This window comes from Opisthocomus hoazin, chromosome 2 (assembly GCF_030867145.1).
Source record: "Opisthocomus hoazin isolate bOpiHoa1 chromosome 2, bOpiHoa1.hap1, whole genome shotgun sequence".
Taxonomy (NCBI): domain Eukaryota; kingdom Metazoa; phylum Chordata; class Aves; order Opisthocomiformes; family Opisthocomidae; genus Opisthocomus; species Opisthocomus hoazin.
Genome location: NC_134415.1, coordinates 92,121,069 through 92,144,442, shown reverse-complemented (window position 1 = coordinate 92,144,442; position 23,374 = coordinate 92,121,069). Strand labels below are relative to the sequence as shown.

Genomic DNA, 23,374 nt, shown 5'->3' with positions numbered 1-23,374 from the left:
ATAAAATAACACAGCATTCTCAGGAAAAGTGATTTGATGGCACCTCTCTTCATGTTCACACGTCCAGTATAACATTTTACCAGTGTGACTCTTCGAAGAAAGAAGAGACCAGAGAGATGATGCGGCAACAATTTCAGTGTCAATACAGAACAAGAAGAAAGGCAATTAAGAACATATGGGGGAGGAAAAAAAGATCAAATTACTTGCAGAATCCATCTCAGTTTTTCCAAATTAAGTTAGAGGAACAGAATTATTTCCTGTTATTGGCTTCTTTTTCACCAGGCATACCAGGCACTGGAATTGCTGCTGTTTCACATTCAGTTTGTGTATGAACTCTGGTATTTCAGAGCACAGCGATTCCATGCTGCAAGTCAGCAAAGGAGTTCCAGCCACGCCAAAACACGTCATGCCATGGTACTATCAGCTTAGCTCTATGAATTTGCACACTCCTTCTTTCCAATCAAAACCAGGGCAAACTAAAATCCTGCCATTGTAAGATGCTGTCATACACAGCATTAATGTTTCATCAGACAATACCCTTATGTCTAAGGTACTTAACAGCTTCCACCTCTGCAATATTCAAATGCTTGTACTTAATCTTTTGTATTTGGACATAAAAAACACAGGTATACACCCACTATCAAATCCTAACTCTAAGAGGAAAACAATAAGCTTTGCTTCATCTCTTTTCAATCACTCCTCCTTTGGGAGCAAAGATGACGCCAGATGCATACTGAAAGAAATATTTTCTTTCTAGAATTAGTACATTTACATTCAGTAGAAGGAAATAGCTGCATGATCTTACACAAGGTTGTCCTTGAGCACCTGCCTGTACAGGGAGCACTGAGATTTACCCCGCCCCCCCAAAATCCAGTTAAAATAGTCAGTGTCTTCTGGCATTCTACATCAGTGAAGGTGTTCAAGGAGTATCTGTAGCAGGATCACGGTCACTCTTCCCTGTAACATGATTTGATATAAGGAGACCAGAGTTCACAGATCACCTTGAAGGACAGTATTTCTTTTTTATTCAAAAAATACTTCTGAGCTCACACACGTGTAACACACATGTTCTAAGAGCAGGATCTCCATTGACACACCCCAATAAAATTATCAGACACTTGACTTATAAACACAGCTGCAAATCACATTTTTCATGCATAAGTTTTTGTAGGTTCAGTTCACACAAGCGTTTTGTCTCTGAAAAGGAGCCCATGATGTCACTGTTGATAGTCTCCAAAGGAAGTATCTTCTGCATGCAAATGTTACCACGTCTTTCAATCAATGGTCTTAAATGTAAACCTACACATGTAATGCACGAATTATTTTATTTTGCTAAAAACTGGAGGAAACACCACAGTAATATAATGCTCCACTAATTTAATAGGAAAATACTTTTTATCAAAGCATAGCATGACATGAATAGTCAATTTAGTTCTGCTGAGTGTTCACACAGAATACAAACATGATTTCTCAAAAAACCAATTTCATTTGGGGTGGGATTTGTGGATTTATAGAATTTTAAGTGCTTAAGAGCCAACCTGATTTAATTTACACAAATTTACACTAACCCAAGATTACCCCTGGAAGCTTATTTCTTAACTGCTATGGACCTGCATTATGAAATCATAGAGTAGCTGAGGTTGGAAGGAACCTCTGGAGATCACCTCATCCAATTCCTTGCTCAGAGCAGAGTCAACTAGAGCAGGTTGCCCAGGACCATGTTCAGTGAGGTTTTGAGTATATCCAGGGATGGAGACTGTTTATTCAGACTATAAGGGGAAGGAGAAGATACAAAGATCTGGACCAAAAATTATGGTTGAGAAAATATCACTGACATACGCCACAGAATAAGACTGGGAAATAAAAACATCTTTTAATTTTTTTTCTAATGTAAATTACTAAATTGTTAACAGAAGTATTTTGACTATGGATCACTTTTGTGAGGGAAAAGCCTTACTAGTTTTCTCAGCTGAAGTATGTCACTAAGACCCTACTAACAACAACAAATTTGTAGTGCAAAGATGCAAAGCACAACATAATCTTTATACTAAAAAAGACATTATACAAAACTGGCTTTATGGTGTAAAATGGCAAGATACTGTCTAACGCTCAAGACACATGGATGTAATATTGTAATGTTTGTACTTCTGTTTTAACAATGTCTGGTCAGGAGCAGTAAACAAACTTCCTCCTTACCCAACTATTTATTTGGAAAAGAGAAAATGCAAAAGAAGACTCATAGGTGGGAAATAATGATACTGAGATTTTGTATCAGACATCAAGCATACAGACATCAAGCTTAACAGGGACAGGTTTGGAAAAAAATTATCTGAAGCAAATGGCTTCTGGAAAACCTTTAATTTAGACTTATTAGTAAACATATTTATATTTGTGTATTATTTGTATCTCTCTTATGCGGATTAATTGTACCTTTTCAGAAAAAATACGAACTTCTTTTCCTCCCCTACCAAGACAGATTTTTCTTTTCTTTCTTTTAACATGATACAGCAAGTTTACTGCAAAGTATTCCCACAATACTTGGAGAGAGTTATTTTTATTTGATGATTCCCACTGCTATCAAAACTTCAGTATATGGTGTTTCATTGTGGTTCAAATGGTACTGCATTCAAACTTTCAATACTCTGTCCTTTAAAACTGACAGATTATTTCCTTTTTCCTTTCCTGCAGAAATTCTTCATTTTGGCAAAGAGCCATTTAAAAAGCCACAATTTTTTTTCTAAAACAATACAGAGTTAAGATTTGGAAGTACTGCTACTCTCCCCTTGAATTTCACGAGCTAGACCTGTAACTTTCCACCTGTGATGTTTTGAGAAACACAACTGCTTTTCCCCTATGACCTGAAGTAGGAGCAAAATTCCTCTGCTAGGCAAGAAACACATACATCAGTGTGGTAAAAGGCTTTTTTTCTTTCTGCTTTTAAGTTACAAATAGAAATTCCAGCAATTCAAGTAAAAACAAACAATTGAAATAGTCTTAAAATCTTAAATGTCCTGAAACATATGAAACAATGAGCTATATCACGAAGGGTGTACTTGAAGAGTGAAGTAGTTAAAAGTTAAGGAGGAGATAAGGACAGAAGGATGGAGACAGTTCTCTCCTATGGTAATGTCAGTGGTCAAAGCAGGTGTTTTCCATAAAATTTTATGCTTTGCTACACGCAGGTACTCAGACTAAAAACATTCTCGCCCAGGAAGCTACTACACTGTCATAACTAATATTGCCCTCCCTGAGAGCACTGGAGGGTAGTTAATCTAAAAAAGGTACCAGAGTCATGACCTCTTCGCTTACAAGGAAGGCTGTGTTCGTCTTACTCTGCCTTTGTAGAAACAGAGGTTATGGTAATTTTAAATTATAGAAAAGCCTTGTCACCAACCAACAGGTATCTAAAAGCCATTTATTACATATAAGATAACAAACAACCCACAACAGAGAAAACCAAGCCAACAGGGAAAAATTGCAGGAATACTCTTTTGTTCTAGGAGCTATAAAACACTTTTAGAAATAATTTGAGTAGTGATAGGACAAGGGGTGATGGCTTTAAACTGAAGAGTTAGATTAGCTACAAAGAAGAAATTCTTCACCATGAGGGTGGTGAAACACTGGCACAGGTTGCCCAGAGAAGCTGTGGATGCCCCCTCCCTGGCAGTGTTCAAGGCCAGGTTGGACGGGGCTCTGAGTAACATGGTCTAGTGAAAGGTGTCCCTGCCCATGGCAGGGGGGTTGGAACTAGATGACCTTTAAGGTTCCTTCCAACTCAAACCATTCTACGCTTCTATTCATAAAAGTTTAAAGCCCTCCACAGCTTTTTCATTTTTTAAAAAGGCTGTATTACATAATAGTTTTATAAAATTTTACAAGATTTATATATATATTTTTAATGCGTATATATGTACATGCACACAAAGACATTACTGACTTTTTTAGTTTCACGTGAATTCATTTGCTTCTGATGACCTTTGTATCATTTGATCATTGAAACAATCAATAAATGTGAACAGCACTGGAATATTACAATTTAAAATTAGGAGTTGATTTTTTGAAGAAAGCATTCTAACAAAAGTATATCTTTAAGATTAATCGTTCCTAATCATCAACCACCACAGCTTGAAAAAACCCCACAAAATTTTATCTGTACTACTACAAAAAAAAGAAATTAGGGGCTCATGGTTTGATAACTAGGATAACATTTCATAGCCATATTTTACCTGTCTAGGTCAGATGTGAGCCTGTCAAAATTCTTAAGAATACTATAAACCTGGGCATCTTGACCAACAAAGCAAGGTGGCAATAATCCATGAATATTCAACTGTTGCCTCTCCTCCAAGGTAAAAGCCATACCCTGAAAAAAAAAACAAAAAACATGTATACACATATGAAAGATATTCCTTCTAAGAAGATTCTGCAGCAAAACATAGCACAGGTAAAGTCAGGATCAGAAAAACTATTTAATATTAAACAGAATAAACAATTATGCAATGATGTTTTAACAAGTTTTTATTGAGTCATAAGAGAACAGGCCTGTACAGTACAATAACTCCATTCCAACACAGAATGAGTTAAGGTCTTCCAACACTGCGAGACTACTGCTTGCAAAATTATCAAGTCATAGCTGAAGAAGAAAGCAGCAGTATACTCTCAAACACTGATTTGTTTGGCTATCTTCTAAACACAAAGCATGGATAATGTTCATTTTCTGTGTAAATACTATGCTTTTAATATCTGAAAGTTTTTCAAGATCTTGGTTATCTCATATATTTGTGTGAATTTTTAACAGGAGTCTGTGGTACAATAAAGTCATCACTATCATTTTATAGTCAAAGAGGCTGGGCCAGCACCCAGTGAAGTCAGTCAACAGAAACACGTCCATAGCGAGTTCAACGCAAACTTGTTTTGTTTTTCAAATTTGCACGGAGCTACAGTAAGAAAAATCTGTACAGACTTACTGGATTTCCTTATTGCATCCAGAAAAGACATTTTAAAGTATTTAGTATATTATATGGACAGTCAGAGAATGCTTAACACTTAAATCCAACTTGTGGATTGGCAGAGACTGCCAAAGATGCTTTTTAACGAGGTCTGTCTGCCTAAAGCATCTGCAGAAGTTACCCAAGCTATTGTAAGAGAGGACGCCTTTGCAGCAGAAACATGACCATGGGTTTAGCACACAGCATCAAGCACGCTGACTGCTGAAGTTTTCCTTTGCCATGGTAGCTACAGCCAGTCGGGACTGACAGACAAGATCAGACCTTTGATAAGTTTTAGGGAATAAAAAGGAATATCTGTGGTGTTTCTTCCACATATGACCTATGAGACCTATGCATTCATTTCACGCTATAGCCACTGGTTGGTGGCTCCACAGACATGTTACTGCTCTCCTTCAGCATCATGCCTGAGCTGCTTCTGCTCCAGAATCAGTACTGGCAGATGTGCAAGTGTCTTTGAGGTCTCCCTTAGGTTAACATGAAAAATGTGTATAACCTTTGCAATCTGCCTACCATGTAGCTTAAATATATTCAAAAGTCAATGCACTAGATGTTGGGTAGCATTTACTACTCTACCAAGAAGATGTGTGCGTGTGTATATGTGCATATACAAACAAGCCATTAGACAGTTGCCTGATGTTTTACACCTATCATACAACTATATACAAAATACTTTGTTTCTTATGAAAATAATATATGAGAAAACACCTTGGGAGATATGAAAGCGGAAAAAATGGCAATGTAATGTTTCTGGATTTACTCCGCTGTGGAACACAAGCACTACAAAGATACCTGCATAACTACTTCTATAAATACACTTTCAAAATTCATTGTTCATGCTACCATTAGAATTAGCTGGGTCAACAAATGATGGGAAAAAAACAGGTAAAGCAAGAGCAGAAATACAAAAGGCATCCTTCAGTGTACATTTGCATTGCTCCTGCCTTTTCAAGTGAACAAATTCACAGTCCTTTACACAATACCCTTTCTGCCTTTCGCACAACACCTAACGAGTGAGACAACATGATGCATTCAAGCCAGACAGGTTGACTATATGGGCAGAGTTCATGCTTTTTCAGAAATATTTGCCTCACATTTTGAAAGACCATGGAAGAATGGAGAGTCAACACTCCTCACGAGTTTATGCAACGTTGATCCCTCTTATCTCCAGTAGACCTTTTTGGTTTTAAAAAAACCACATAAAAGCTATGCACGTGTGCTCACACGCACACACACTTCAGCATCACTTCCAAATGGCTGGATTTAGGAAGCTGCATAGTTTTAGTGGATCTCTCAGTACCAGAAAAAAAGTGGAATCCAATTATTCTTTGCATCTCTCCTTTCCCCTGTTTCTATTCATCATATTTTCTGAAAGAAAAAAATTCAAAACGTCTGTGTTTGTCTTTTAGGAGTAAGCTATGGACTTTAACTACTGCAATAGGGTTTCCCCTCTTACTGGAAAATACATTTTATTTCAAAAAAGACACATGAAAAGTTAATACACCTTTCCAAGTGCCTTTTTAAAAATGTGCTGTGTCTTAGAATAGCACATTTTCCACATATTGCTACAGGTCCTACTGTAAGTGTTAATATCTTTTGGGCACTACTACAAAAATACAGCACCCGTTTATACCGCCTATGCTATGTAAGGTTTTAAAATTCTTTATTTGCATACTCTTCTTTGGCACAGATATTCTGAATTTTTCAGATTTCTTAGATGGAATGGTAGTTCCTTTTTTCCCATCAGACACCATACATGCTCAAAAGAAAAGAATTATCACTAAAACGTATCACTTGATGATTTATTAAAAGAAGGCCATTTTATGCAATAAATGTATGCTATTTCATGTGGTTATAGAAGGAAGAGCTTGACTACATAAGTTTTGTGATTTATGTCTAGATTTCTTGCACTAGCTTCTCAGATTTTCTTTTCTACATCAGAATCCTTATTTTTTCCTGTTTGAAGTGTTGTTTCCCAGCCATCCAGCAGAGAGGGCTCTAGGTCCAGCTTGGTTTACGTGCTCCTTGCTCTTCCTGAGAGATGCATTTCGTGCACACCTGGATGGGACAGACTTCCATCATGTAAAGTGCACCCTAACTAGAATAAAAGATATGGACACTTTTATTTTGCAGTCTGTATTACAAATAAATTGTCCAAGAAGAACAGTACTGTGACAATCTAAAAGCAACACAAGGGCAAGAGACTGCAGCCATAAGTGTTAAACAATGGCAAATTTGTTTTGATTTATTCACTGCTTTATGCCTTCAAAAGATAACATATACATCATAGAGGTGAAAAATATAGTTATAATTAAGCCTCCCAGGTAAGAGTTTGCAGTTCTTCAAGGGTTGTGTTTCGTATGCTTCTTCCTATGCTCTGGCTTTGGGTGGAACTAAGTTGATCTTCAGCGACCTCATTATCTTCTTTTCTCACAAACCTTTGGGTGGAACTGTTGGGTTGGTTTTTTTTATTGCTCCTTTGACACAAATGCCTTCTTCTGTTCTCAGCTGTACAGAAAGTTCTCCGAGTCTGTTTTTTCAACTTCATTTTTAAGAAGTCCAACTCATTGCAAAGATATTTAATTATGAATTAATCTCTCCATTTGTAACATTGTGAAGTTTTGCAGTTGTAACAGTGATTTATATTATTGCACTTTGCTCAGAATTCTTTTGATATTTAATCTCTATTGGCTTATCATCTCAGCTCTTAACTGTAAGCCCTTTGCCCATCCTCTTTCTTTTCCCCCAAAGCCCCTCAACTACAAGGTTATTTTAGTGCAATTACCTATACATCAGTTCTCTCATTCAGCTGCAGTACTGAAAAGCTATAAAACAGAATAAAGAGCCCAACATCCTCTTGTATCAGATAGCTTTTTGCACTGGCCTTTGACTGTATTCTCAAGCAGTGCTTGAGAAGACAGAGAGCACGTTCATAATATTTCAAGAGCTGTCTCAGTCTCGGTTCACAGCCAGTAAAGAGACAAGTTTTAATACAAATTAGATTCCATTGACATACTTTTTGTTCAGATATCATATCTGAAGCTCATTTAATTGCTAAGGTTATACAGATTTCCGAAGAAAAAGAGAATGCACCACAGCAATGCGCGCATGCTGTCTACATGCTAATGAGATTCAGCTTTGCTAGCCAGAACCATCTCCAAACAGTGTTCCTTGCAGGGATCTTCCTCCAGTTTTTTTCAAGACCTAGCCCTTTTTTGCTCCAATAGGTCAAATTCCCATTTTTAGAAACCCCTGCCCATTTAGAAAAAGCTTATTTCCTTCTGTTGGCCTCACTGCAGGTATGCCACAAAGCTATTAGCTTCACAGCATGCAGAAGGATGCTGGCTTAGAAGAGGAAACTAGGTCCATCCAAGGTTCTCAGACTCACTGACTCTTTCCTCAGCCTCCAGCAGGAGATGACCAAGGTCCACAAGACTTTAGGTCACCCCTGGGACTCAACCAGCAACACCAACATCCAAACTCAAGTACCCACACGTATATTTGAGCTGACTGGATCTGTGGAGGGGGGAAGGAAGATATGAGGAGGAAGGTAAAAAGGTGTAGTAAGGAAATATATCTAGAAGTACCATCTATTCTACAAGAACGAAATCTCCGGATTGCTGAGCTATAATACTACTAGAGAAAAATCACAGCCTCAAAAGTATTTTGGGGCAACAGACAAGTGGGTTCATCATAGTCTCGGAGTCCCTCAAACAATAAAAAACCTCTTCATTAAAAATTTCGTTCTGTATATCTGAATCATAAAAGTGCAGTGAAGCAATTTCAGTGATATCTTGAAAGAACCACTCAAATCTGAGGGATTCAGTTATGCACAACATCTGCAGCCACAGCTGGAAGGAGGATAGCTGGCTCCACGCCACCTCTTGCAGCCTCCCTCCACAGTAGTTGGTAACCCTAAGCGGAGTGAAAGAGGCCAGGAAGCACTAGACAAAGCCCTGAGAAAATCCCACAGCTACCTGAAATGAAAGTCTGCTCTAGATCTTAGTCAATTCTTTGAAGAAATGGACTTACAGAGCCCTGCAATTCCATATTCTTTAAAAAAAAAAAGAGCAAACAAGATGAATGCTTTTGCCTGAAAGACCAAAAGCTTTGTTACAGTTACTGGAGAGGAGTTTTTTCATCAAGATGTCCCAGTTGAAAAATCACTGGCATCAGTGTTAGTCACCAATCACACAGCATCTCGAACAGCTCACACCATTTTATGCCAAAGATTGTCTCCAGGAGAAATTCCACTGCAGAACTAGATGCAATCCTTAGGAAAACATGATCTTTGGTAGGCATGACTGCTGGCAAATCTTTTGCTGATCAAGATTTGTCTTCAATAATTTCAGCTTCTCATATGACTCTAGTACTGTTAAGGAGGAATCCAAGTCTAAGTTAATAAAACAAATTTCTTTTGCTTTAAGGAAAATTTATTCAGCTAAGGAAGCAGCAGAATGTATGTACAGTCCTGCTAGGTATGAAGGTATGAATTACCCGAAAACATCTAAATTATCATAAGCCCCTCTAAGACCAGAATATTTGAAAAAAAAACACTCCTCAAAAATCTTACACATTCAAAGAAAGTTTTAAAAAATCTGTCTAAAATTACAGCACACAAGAATCTTCAATTGTTTTAAGCTACATTTAAGAGTTTAATGACCTACAAATCCCTTTGAGATATTTTATATAATTTATACGTTTTTAAAAATCACCTTACGAACAGGCAAAACCAAAGTTTTACAAGCATTTTCTCTCCATTCTGTATTCTTATTGTCTGAACACAACTTCAGAGAAACCAGAAAAATACTTCAAATACTCCACATCCAACACTCATTTCAAGGCACAATACCCCAGGAAATAGTTAGAATAACTAATCTGAGCACACGCTGCGTAATAAACTCATTTGGCTGAAAACAAGTGTGGTTCATGGCAAGGCACTGGAGTTGGAGCACTACACATGGCTAAAGATGCTAGTGCAAGTTTCTCTACCCATTCTTATCATGACTGCCAAAAAATATGACAAGCACAGGCAACTCATGCAGTTGTCTGGATCAACATCTCTTCTGCAACCAGCGCTTTAGGCCAGACTGGTCACACAAAGTACCCCTGTACGTAACAAGAGGGGATAATTTTTTTAATGGTGCAAATTCACAGAGTTTTCTGTTATCGGGGGTCTTCTTTCAGACCTGAGGAAAAAGATAGCCCTCTAAACTATCAGTTTACACTAACTTAGAGCTCCACGTTTCTTCTTAGGAATGATTTGTTGTAAAAACTATATGCAAAAGAAGGGCCTGAACAGCAGAAACCGATTTTGATTATAAAAGAATCAGGATTATTAAAATTCTAGAGAAAAAAATAAGCCTTTTAAATGGTACTCATGAAGACAGGGGAGAAAAATGACAAATACAATTACAAGTTGATAAGAGGAGATGATTACCAGAAGAAAGTCACCACAGTTTGAAGATGTGCAGCATTGAGTTAAGAAACGAAAACTGAACATGAAAATACAAACTTTCTGTTGCCACCCTCTGGCAACCAACACAGAAAAAGCTCAACGAATTTTCAGCAGCAGATTGGTAACCATTTGTCATGCAAACTTTGTCTAAGGTATTGCTGGACTGCAAGTAGAAAAGTCACTGGTGAGACAGAAGTGCCATCTTTCAAAAAAGTGTGGTGATTTTCCCCAAAAACTAGGCTCGGATCCCCAGTTGGGCATTTAGTAAGGTGCATTGGTTAGCTCTGGATTATGCATTTTGGATTAAGGTTTAAAAATCAGTATACAAACTGGTAATTAACAATCCATTAGCTTCTTTGGCAGAGGAACTGTGGTTTTGTTGTCTTTATACAGCACCTAGCACACAGGTACCTTGACCTACAGCTGAGATGCCTAAAATAGTAGGGAATCCTGCTGCTAAGTGTCTGCACAGGAGTGTGAAAAGCCAGCCACATACAGGCAACTACCCTGGCTGGGACGAGGCAGGAGAAAGCCAGAAAAGAAAGATGGGTGAAGTGTAAACAGCAGAACACAGTTTAGATAAAGCACTTGTGCTCCTTTTGATAAGCCTTTGTGCGCAGGCATGCATCAGGACCTGTGAGACTGCAAGGCATGCTGAAAGTAAATGAAAAAAAAATTTATGTAGTTGATGGGCACAGGACTGACCACACAAGAAGAGCAGGAACTGCCTTAGTTTCAGCTATAAAATGCCAAAAAGCACAGGTTTCGGTTTTTGCACATTTTTAAACACAGCTTTTTAACAAGTATTGAAGTTGAAGAACTATATCCTGACATTTGGCATTTATAATTTCAAAGCTGTTTTCCTAGAGTCATGATAGATCTGCTGCAGCATACTGAACGCACAATTTTTTTATAGTTTTCAGGAAAGCTGGGAGACCTGAAGTATGTTCACAGCCCAGTTCTAAGTCCACAGGATTTTCAAAAGCAAACTTAAAAAGTCAAGTCAACAGGGGAAACTAAAACAAAAGTCAAAACCAGCTTCCAGCAAATAAAGCACAACTAAATACAGTAGCTAATAAACACACCCAGGGACTTATGACTCAAAACAAATGCAGATGGCCAGAAGGAGATCAGACTTCTCTCGGCAAATTCATCATGGGAACGTGTGGGAAGATCGGCAGCTTTGCAGTGAGCTGATACGGTGACTGCATACAAGCGTGATTCAGACCAGAAATGACACATCACAGCATTCTTATTTTAGCAACCTTCCTTTAACCTACTGTAAACAATTATCTGAAAGTAAGCAAGCAAACCTATCCTAAGAAACTTTTTGCATATATTTGTTTTATTATACATATACACAATGAAATCTTTTTGCATTGCATAATCTCTCCTCACCTTCAGATTGTGAAGGCTGTATTACACAAACAGCAGACAATAAAAAGCTGAGCAGTAAAACAAGTCACCGAGATAATGATATATGAAAATATATTGCATGTTGTGGTATAATGCAGAATGAGGTGGAGTCCAATTAGACACTAAATTTAAGTGTTCATATGCAATCCAGGTACCTGTTCCCCCATGATAACTATATGACACATAGTAGTGATTTAAAACAAGCTTAAAGAAGGACCCAGTTCATCCTAGAATAGATATCTGGCAGTCAGTAATCCAAATTGCTCCTCAGTCTCCAATGGCTATATTGACTATAAACAAGATTTGCACACGTAAGGACCTACTGTCACCTGGGAGGCTTGAAGGTATTGGAGCAATCAACACGGCATAACTCATTACGGCAATGATATCAGCAATAAATCAACTGCATGAGAAACACAACAACAGATGAAAGCCAGGCACAATAATCCTCTGTATCTCAAGGGCCACTAGTTGCCTATGTATGGGCCACCACATCAAGCTCCGATCACCCTTTTCACTCCTCAGTCTACGTGTGCCATTAAAAATCGTCTTATTCTGAATCCTTCACATTATTACAGGAATTTTTAAACTCAAAGCAACTAAAAAGATTGCTAGGGTTCGATTTGTATGCTTTCAAGGAAAGCTGGTTGCCTTAAAAGCAGATTTAATGTAATTTTAAAGCCATAAAATCATTTACAAGCTATAACATATACAGGGAAGAGAAACCCCCAGCACTCCACCTCCCAAACTCACAGACCTGTACATCTTACAGCACCTGCAGCTGAAACGATTAAGATGCTCAGGGAGAGTTGTGTTAGAGTAAGATCGGCAGAGATGCCCAGCCTCTCACTTTGTACCTGCAAGTAGCAGTTCCACAGTTTAGCAGTCTGGAGGTGGTGTGAACGTGCGCCATAGGTCCTCATGTCCATGGATGGAGAAGTAGTTTCCAGAACAGAGGAGGAGACACTGTGCCCTCCGAGAGCCAGCGTGTGAAGTCTCCCAAGATCTGCAGACCTCCAGAGACTGGCCATGCTGGTGACTCCAGCAGAACTGACAAACTCCTTACACCCAGAGCCACCAGCTCTGCACAAGGCCCCAAGCGCACGCTCCTTTCAAGTCACACAACTCAGATCGCATCCAGAAAGGTGGTGGCTGCTGCGTGCAGACGAGGACTGAAGAAATAAGGGGCCCTGAGGAACTTTCTGATCCCCCAGCTCAGGGGTGCACCAGTGCAAGCCTCAGCTGCCCAGCAAAGAGCGTGGCTGCCCTCCCCACTGCTGCTCCCACCCAGGAGCTACGAGCAACATGTGCGCGAGCGAACTGCGAGCTGGCTCAACAGGAACAGTTATCTGCTATTAACAGTAACAGCTTGATTGTGTTAGTAGCTAACAGCTAAATTAGTAAGAGACTTCCTAGCAAATATTGGTTGTGATCTGTGTCCCCCCTGACTCGATCCCCTAGCAGGGACATCCCACCAGTGTAGAGGGACCTGTCTCAGCTCTCTTCGTTGCTGCTAGCAGACAAGAGAAGGAATTCAGCATGGAACTCAGCTTAGACAGTAGAGCCAAAGAAGATGCACAAATATTCAGGGTTGTTTTTTTTTTTTCTCCCTGGCTGTTTCTGGGCCATTTTTATTAGTTTAAAACACCCTTGGGATGCACTGACCCTCAAAGATGCCTACTTAGGAAAGTTCCGGTTATGGGAACCATTCTGGAAAAAGACAACAGTGGTTTGCAACAGCACTTTCAGACTTGTTGAGAATGTTCTTATGACAAATGTCAATTTTCAACACAGCTTACCTATAGAATAGATTAAAAACACTGGTTGAAGGACACTTTAGAGCTCTAATTTCCTGGATGAATCATGGTAACAAAATTAATCTTCTTAATTACTGCCTTTGACAATACTGTCTGTCTTCTACAGATGTATCAATGTGCAGTTATATGTTTAGATATATAATTTATAGCCACACAAATTAAAAATTTAATGCATGATAGTGGTATTTTAAAAATAAAGGTGTCACTAAGTTTTACTAGACCATATCTGAAATTTTATCAAAGAAACTAACTCCCTCGTATAGTAGATGCTGTGAGTCAGTATTGGTATAACTCTAATCAAGGATGCCTGCGATGCTTTCAGTGGAATAACTAACATGGAATCTCTATTTATGAAGGGAATTTAGATGAGCATAAGATCAGCTGACATGTGAAATATATTGCTAACCAGAATGAGTCCAAATTAAATGCCGAATAAAATGCCAAATAAATGCTAACTGTAATGATTTTACAAATACAGTACAGCCTCCAAGTATGCAGTCTCCAATATGCAATATTTACATTTGCAAAATCAGATATTATGTAAGAGTCAGTCAAGATTTCCTTGTAGGTAGAAGAGGAATTTCAATGACTGCCAAAAATTCCATCTGTCTAAAACAACCGCTTATCCAAATACAGGTTAGTAAACCCTGAAATCCTGCAGGGATTTGATAAACCTGATATGCTCAACAGGTTTTATTAATGCCTCTCAGATACTAAACATTATCAACTACTGTATTCTGTGCTTCTGATAGAACTTCACAAGTTTCTCTTCACCAGCATTAGAAATAGTGAATAAAATAAATATTTTAAATACTATAAAGCAAAGTTGCTCAGAGAAAGGCAGAGGCCAATCTCAGTACTACGGTCTTTCCCTTCTAGTACTAAAATGGTACAAATGAAATCTGAAAAAAAAGCCTAAGATAGTGCAACATCAAAGGAAGAGAGGAGAAAGAAACAGTAGCAGGCATGCTTCTGCAAAACTACTGCAAAGAAGGTGCAGACTTCAGGTTCGTTTAGTGGGCAATTTAAAAAAAAAAAAAGCTTTCCACACAAATTGGTCTATCTTAAAACTGTATTTTTAAGCGTCCTGCTAATTATGGCAACTTAAACAAAGTGAGTCTTTCCTCTGATGAGCAAGTAAGTGCCTACTCGGTTTGCTTGCTGACACATCCACATTTGCCTGACATCCACACTTTCCTTCCCCCCCAGTTTCACCCTGCTTTTCCTTGAAACTTCCCACAGTTTCTCCTACCCACATGGTCCTCAAGCTGGAAGACGATTGCACTGGAACAGCTCCTTCCACACCTACAACAGTACCAGCACCATCAGTTTGGCAGGATTCTCCCCGTGGCATCAATGTGGTGACAGGGAGACTAGCCAGCCTGATGAACTACAAAGATTTGACCTGAGAGCAGAGGGCACCGAAACGTGCTGACACCAGCCACACAGATAATCACATTACTCAGGGATAGTACACTGTTTCACTGTGTCTAAAAGTTACGCGTCTACTCGAAATTAGTCCTCTGGGCACCCTTCACAGACTATGGAGAAAGACTGAGTGAGATGCTAGGGGGTACCCCTTTCTCTTTTTTGGACTATAAAGTAATGTAAATAACTATATTTCACACTAAATGCATGAGGTGAATACTTTCCACTATCATAGGCAACCCAGGATTTCTATTACCACAGTCTGTCACCAGTAAGTCTTTCGGTCATACGCAGTCACAGCAGGTATTGCATACCTATCGATCATTTCCCATTCTACAGATTGCAACTTACTTTTCCTTTCATCAGCTCAGTCTAAGAACTGGCAATACAGGTATACATGAAGATAGAAAAGCCTATCCAAATGCTTTGTTTGAGCTTGCTTCATCCAACCTTGGCGTTTCCTCTCAGCATTCAGCAGTGCATTAAAACCAAACTAAAGCAACATGCAAAATTTACACTCTGAACGCACCTGATATAAAAGCAAAGCCTTTATTGCTATCCAGCAGGGAGATACTTGTTCCATTTCTGCCGTAACAATAAGTATCCTACTTGCAACATTTTCTTATAAGTAAAAGTCTTTTCCTTCTTGCTGAAAAGTCACGGAAAACTCATCATGAACAAAGTGACAAAGAAAAATTGCCAACTTACGACTTTGAGTAAGCTGTATGTACAACTGATTTCTAGTATAAGCATCAGCGCAACATCACTTACCCTAAAAATGCAAATAAATTGTAAGCAAGCAGTGCAGCCTTGCAGACCAGGAACAGGAGAGAATAGCCCTCAAGTAACCAAAGTATCCTGATCTCTAAAAGAACTACCCACAGACAGACGTACTTCCCTTACTGACAATGTGCTTTTATCAGTACTGGAAAATCTACAAGGCTATCGAGAACATTGCAGTTTCTATGCTCCAAAAATATAAAAGTCCATATGCAGAGTTGCAGACCTTTGCTTGAAATTGTAATCACCAATCTTTTGCTGCCCCATTCAGTGTCCCCAGAATTTATTGATGCTGCCACTCTGAAAAGCATCTTTTTCCTTCCTTCTCAGGCCTCCCCAGCTGAAAACAGCTTTGTATTGTAACTGTGAATAAAGAGACAAAACTTGTTGTAAAGAAGACATACAGAAGTGAGAGACAAGCGTATGATGACACATTCTTTCCAAGATTATTCAGTGTAAGAGATTAATTCTATAGTATGCAGCTATAGTAGTGGACCACTCTACTAACACAGTCGACTTACACCACCCTGACATCCCAAGTCCAAGCAACCAGCCAGGCCTTGCAATGTGCAGAACAAACCTTAGGTTTATACCCTAACCAGCTATTTTTGGATCAGCATTGTGCAGCCACTAATTTCTCTCTTCGCACAGGAAGTATCACACAGCCACTAACTCCAAACAATAAATCACACTGCTTGCTTCACTGAGTTATTAGACAACTTAATTGGCTTAATATAGCATTAATAAAAAATATGGTGAAAGATTATATCACTAGGTCATTACACTTTACTATCTGATAAACCATGCTAGAAAGACTTATATTACCTAAACTGTCCTTTAATTTCCATGGCCTCAACCCTTGTTTTCCAGACTACATCAGATGGCTATTCAAGAATGTAAAAAAGAATTCTGTGTGGATATTGTGAATGTTTTTACCATGTTTAATGCAAAAAAAAAAAACCCACCCAAACTTCACTATACATCTGTGCCAAATACTGAATCCTTGAGAGCTTTTTTAAATTTGGGGGTCTATCCTACCACTCTTTTTCCTTTACATAGTGGAATACAGTGTAAGTATAAAAGCAGATGGCTTTTGCAGTCAAGAATTCAAATATTAAGAAAAAAAAATTTTGTCAGACAATGGACCTTAACACCTCTGAAAAGGTGCATCATCAAGGGCCTCACGAGAATACGAACATGTAAAAATCAAAGCATTCACTGATGAAACAATCCTGTTTCGATGCAAGAAATTCTTCTAATTATATACATATAGCCAACATAAATATAACAAAAAACATCACTATTTTATTTCTTTTGGCAGCTGGTAGCACATTTACATGCGTCAGTAATACCAAATCTTAGTGTGGGATGGGTTGACCCTGGCTGGATGCCAGGTGCCCATCAAAGCTGCTCTGTCACTCCCCTCCTCAGCTGGACAGGGGAGAGAAAATACAACGAAAGGCTTGTGGGCTGAGACAAGGACAGGGAGAGATCACTCAGCAATTACCGTCATGGGCAAAACAGACTTGACTTGGGGAAATTAGTTTAATTTATTACCAATCAAATCAGAGTAAGATAATGAGAAATGAAACTTCATGTTAAAAACACCTTCCCCCCACCCCTCCCTTCTTTCTGGGTTCAACTTCACTCCTGATTTTCGCTGCCTCCTTCCCATCCTGTGGTCAGTTCATCACACGTTGTCTGCTGCTCCTTCCTCTTCAGGCAAGGACTCCTCGCTGCCCCTGCTCCAGCATGGGGTCTCTCCCACAGGAGACAGACAGTCCTCCACAAAATGCTCCAGTGTGGGTCCTTCCCATGCACTGCATCTCTTCACGAACTGCCCCAGTGTGGGTCCTTCCCACAGGGTGCTGTCCTTCAGGAACAGGCTGCTCCAGCGTGGGTCCCCCACAGGGTCACAAGCCCTGTCAGCAAACCTGCTCCAGCATGGGCTCCTCTCTCCGTGGGGCCACAGGTCCTGCCAGGAGCCTGCTCCAGCGCAGGCTTTCCATGGGGTCACAGCATCCTTCAGGCATCCCCCTGCTCCAGCGTGGGGTCCTCCATGGGCTGCAGGTGGAGATCTGCTCCACTGTGGACCTCCATGGGCTGCAGGTGGACAGCCTGCCCAACCATCATCTTCTCCACGGGCTGCAGGGGAACCTCTGCTCCGGTGCCTGGAGCACATCCTCCCCCTTCTTCTTCACTGACCTTGGTGTCTGCAGAGTTGTTCCTTTCGCATATTCTCACTCCTCTATACCCCACTGCAGGTTTTTCCCCCCCTTCTTAAATTTGTTATCCCAGAGGCACTACCACCGTCACTGATGGGCTCGGCCTTGGCCAGTGGTGGGTCCATCTTGGAGCCAGTGGCATTGGCTTCATCAGACATAGGGGAAGCTTCTGGCAGCTTCTCACAGAAGCCATCTCTGTAGCCCCCTTGCTACCAAAACCTTGCCACACAAACCCAATACATAGTGAGAGAATATATATAGAATCAATAGTTTCTTTTCTTTACATACATTATCAGTATGTAGCAATGAAGCACCTGCTTCATGACAGAGTCTTTTACCCATTTTGAATTCTTAAACGCTCAGAGTAGTCAGCAGTAGCCACACTCATTACTAGAACCACAGGCAAATATTATCACAGCATCTGAAATAACTAAGGGATAGAAGAATGCACACAACTGTCATACAGTTATACATCCTCCTGAAAATGATAAGCTTATCTGAACTTTGCTACAGTTTTGTTTGATTCTATTCCTTTATTTTAAGGCAGGAGGAAAAAAAAAATCAAGGACCAGATTGACCAATAAGGCAAACTCTTAAAAAGTAAACTCAACAGGACAAATAAGACACAGCTAGTCCAGAATCTTACTGAAAGCTCTGATTTTGTTACCTAAAACTGTCATTTAACTAGTTATAGAGAAAAAGCAAAGTCATGCAACAGCCTTCCAGAGTATGGAAAAAGTCAGTTGATCGAAGGAAGATGTCTACTAATGGCAGAACATTTCCATTTAAAACTGCAGTACCAGATGGATTCGTATAGCTCTGCTTTTGCCAGGATACAACCTGTATATCAATTGTGTCTGCTTAGAATCTGCATAGAAAAGATTAGACTGAAATAAACCAAGGAAAAAGCTGTGATAAAATAGGCCATATCGCTTTTCTCTTTATTTGACTGCTCTCCAAAAGAGCTAGACTCATCAAAGCAAATAGTAGATTTAAGAAAACTTAATATTATGGAAATAAAATCTGGATGGTAGTTAAGGAAACCAGCCAATATAAAACCGTCTGAATTTGCTATCAGGCACTCAAGTTCCACCTGAAAGAAAATTTGTGAAGATGAAAAAATGCCAAGAATCCCCTCCCAGTAGACCCAATTCATTTCAAGTTGCTATCATTTTCAAAGCAAATCAAGGATTTGCTTGCCCTTTTATCCATCTGTGCCACTCACAGAAACTCAAGTCTAAATTAACATGAAAATAAAAACAAAATAGAAAAAAAACACAACACAAAAAAATTATCTTAAGAAAACATTTTCCTGTGCTGACATCGAAAAACATATCCTGGCGTTAAACATTAAACACAAGCATATTTGATTGAGCCTGAAGGAAATGTTGCCCCCCCATTCCCACGTTTCACATTTTCTAGTATCTAATTATGCAGTCTCATTAGAAGCTTTTTCCAGCTAATAACTGCTACTTTTCCTAAGGGAAAGTATGGTGTCAGAGCCTTCCCTTGTACCAAATGGGAACAAGTATCTTGTTGAAACCTGATTAATCTGGAGTGGGCATTAACCACTGCCCTTGATGTAAGCTTGTTCTGGACACACTGAGCTAGCAGACCTATAAACACAGCGTCCACACAACGTAGTATGGAGCAATTGGTAACAGAGAAGAGGAAGTAGTTTTGAGATAAACTGGAAAAACAGAATGTTTTCAGGCTAATAGCGAAGACATTTCAAAAAAAAGAAAAAAAACATTTATGCAATGAAGGCAAAGTATAAGACTGACAGATGAAAGGAAATACTCCTAACATGATTTTTTTAAGCCTTACATGAGGTCCTTAAGGTTAAGATACCTATTTGCAACATATTTTAGGCAACAGTGAGAGACCTACTCAGGCTAAGATAGATGAATGATCGTCAATTTTCATCAGTTTCATAAACAGAGAACTACAAAAAAGTGTCCATTTCTTGAATCATTTCAATAATCCATGGTAATGTGAACCAGACCAGTAACACCAAAATGAAGTCCCTTTCAAGCAAAATTGAACAAAAAGTACAGTAACTAAACCAACTCAGAAAGACAAGGCCAGGTTGGATAGCGCGCTGAGCAACCTGCTCTACTGGCAGATGTCCCTGCTCATGGCATGGGGTTTGGAACTAGATGATCTTTAAGGTCCCTTCCAACACTTACCATTCTGTGATTCTATGATTATATTTGTTTATCAATCTCCACATTACAAATTAGCACACTACACTTGTTTTATTAATTCCTAAAGTACAAACGGCATATTCTCATTACTCATTACAGAAGATGGAAACACCCAAACAGGCCCACAGATAACGAGGGCTATATAAATGAGGCAATCCTCTCCACCAGAGCCCCAGCTGAAATTCACAACGCAGTGGGTCCACAGGACTTCAACAAGCATCGCTTCCAACCTTCACCTCCCTGAGTGCCCAAGGAAAAGTTTCCTTTGGGCCGCACTACCTTTCTGGACATCGTTACACAAAACATTTTGGGGTTTGGTTGTTTGACATGAAAAGTCTAGCCCCTTCATTGCCATTCTTATTAAACAAAATTTGATGCTCACAACGTACCCAGTGGTTAGAAGGCCAGCTGATGGAAAAAAAGAGGAAAGCATAGTACGGAAGTATATTGTAATTCTAGTTCATCTAACACATGCAATATAGCCAAATCCATTACTGGGGATTTGTTTTATTAGTTTTACTATTTCTACACATATTTGAGTCTATATCTTATTTCCAGTCTGGCAGTAGATAATCTTCAATTGCATTTGTCTCACACTACTATGGGAACTCCCACATGAGTATGTTAAAGATCTGCACCGTCTTCAAAGGCAAGAAATAGGGAGATAAAAAAGAAATAAAAAAAACCCCAGCACAAACACTTTTTGACATCAAGGCAAAATCTTCTTTTTCTGAGCATCAGGCTTTTTCTCTAAAAGATGAAGGATCACAATAAAAAGGCTCAAAAAATGAATCAACAAAATACACCTACTTATTTTCTCAACTCAAACAGCAAAACAAATTGAACCGTAAGTGTTTCAAAGAGCACAGAAACCTGCCCTTTAGCTTCAGTCCCCCAAACTGCCTTGTGGGTGTTTTAGACAGCTTATGGTAGAAACTTCTAATGGAAAAGTGGACCACGTTCACGGTGGTTGTCTGTAGCTTGACTACCTACACTGTAGTAATACCGCCAGACACTATCCAGACCATTTGACAGGAAGATAAAGGAGCCTTCAGCTGTTCACATTCACTTCTGAGTGTGATCCCGGAGCCTGATGGCAATCTAAAAATCTTTTGTTATTTCACCACTGTTCCTGACTGTTTTGCCAAATGGACCACTGCTTGCTGCATGAAGTGGGAGTGACAGTTTTCCAAACCAGCATTGCTGCTTTCGAGAGGGACTAGTCTGGCTCTCCTTCCCAAAAGTGCTGGTCTCAGAGATAGTTTCTGGTGGTGTACAGAAGCATCAATTTTAAGTCTCTTAGCATAGCAACACCATCCTTGAAAGGAACAGGTTTCTTTCATCAGTACTGGCACTCAAAATAAGACCATATGTCTAAGCTATAATATACTAAATTTTCCAACAACAGCTTATTTTTCTAGTAGGAAATGTGATTTACATAACTTGAACTTCAAGATTCATTTGCAAGATTCATGAGAAAAATGGGTTTCCTTATTATCATAAAAAACCCACTTCTCACTGCTCACAGGAAGCAAGCTTTAATACTGCAAAGTCACTAGCCTTCCTGCGGACACAGACCCAGTTTAGTTATGTCTGTCTGCCTCTCACAGGAGCCATAAGAACTAGTTGACTTCTCTAGAAAAAAAAGTAAAAACAGGAAACGAACAATAAGGATTTGCTGGGAGTTGCTGAAAGAGAACACCAGAGAGCAGGGAAAGAGTGGAGAACTGAAATGTGATTGAAAGGAATGGAAATGGAAAAGTTAAGCAGAAGACCCAAGCAGATGGAGAATGAAAAGCCAGCTAAGCAAATGAAACCGTAAGAGGATTTATTTTCTGTGGATAACTGAAAGAGAACTGAAAGGTAGGAGCCATGGAGAACACAGAGCAAGTCCAACTTGTGTGTGGAAACATTAAGGTCAGGGAACAGGCATGAATGCAAATGTGAAGGCTGAAGTAATCAAGCTCAGAAGAATACAAGAATGAAAAACTAGGTGCTGCAAAAAATTGAGCCAAAAGCACTTTGGGCTGCTGCAATCTGATTCACACACCACACAAAGCACCTTAGTTTGCTGTTTGCTCCTAATCATGCCTGGATGGAAAGCTTGAATCACACTGCAAAAGGTAACGTTCCTGGGATTCCCGGGCACGGGTGGGCAGCCTCAGCAGCGGAGGGGGTGGCGACCGCACTGCAGAGTGAGGGAGGGCTCTCCAGCAGTGCTGAAAATCTACATCCTGCTGAACGAGCGCTCACAGTGATCACACCTAGTTACAGACATTCACTGGTACTGGAATGAACGGTCTTGGCTGAGGTACGTGTTCCCATCTAGTAACCAAAATCAAAGTTCTAGGTTCACCAGTATCACCACCTCGAAGCTTTGTCACTTATCAAACAAGTAGTTGTGTACAACTTTAACTTTACCCCCACATGCACCCTTCCAGACTGACTCTCCGTCACAAGGAACTGAAACAACAATTTAATGATCTCCCTTCCACTGGACAGCATGAAGCACATCTACTGACTCCAGCCCCAAAAGCAGCATCCCTGATCTGTCAACTTGGGAAAAGCAATTGGTCTCTGAAAAGGCACCACAGAAACAATTCTCTTGTGTTGCACTATCCCACCAAGAGTTCACAAGCACAAACCCTCAATCCCAGTTGGCTTTCAGAGGAAATTACAAAACACACGCTTAGAGGGAATATGAGGGTCCCTCAGAAAAAGCAGTTACCCAAAACAAGTCATCCACTGGGAAAGCATCTCCCAGCTTGGCAAGTTTTTAAAGCTGGAATTTTTAAATTACTGTTTGAACCAGAACTATTTATTAGTCCTCTGCAAAATGAATGCTTTTGTTTAAGGGCTTAAACAAGTCTATTATTAGAAGTACTATAGAAAAAAAAAAACCCTACTGGATATTCTAATTTATCCCACATGTAGGAGAAAGAACTGAGCAGCATTTAGCAATTTCTAACCTTTTACATTCTAAAGTAGAGACACAAGTTGTGAAAGGTACATATGCAGCTCCAGTAAACAGGGAAAATCA

General features: G+C 39.5%; 1 protein-coding gene across 1 annotated transcript in view; it reads right to left on the bottom strand.

The window, feature by feature from the left end:
• ME1 (malic enzyme 1) overlaps positions 1 to 23,374 on the bottom strand; it is a 185,258-nt gene that overhangs the window by 133,812 nt on the left and 28,072 nt on the right. The window contains exon 2 of the mRNA XM_075414440.1: positions 4,227 to 4,360. Within this exon, the coding sequence (XP_075270555.1) occupies positions 4,227 to 4,360 (134 nt within the window). The remainder of the gene's footprint in view (positions 1 to 4,226; positions 4,361 to 23,374) is intronic.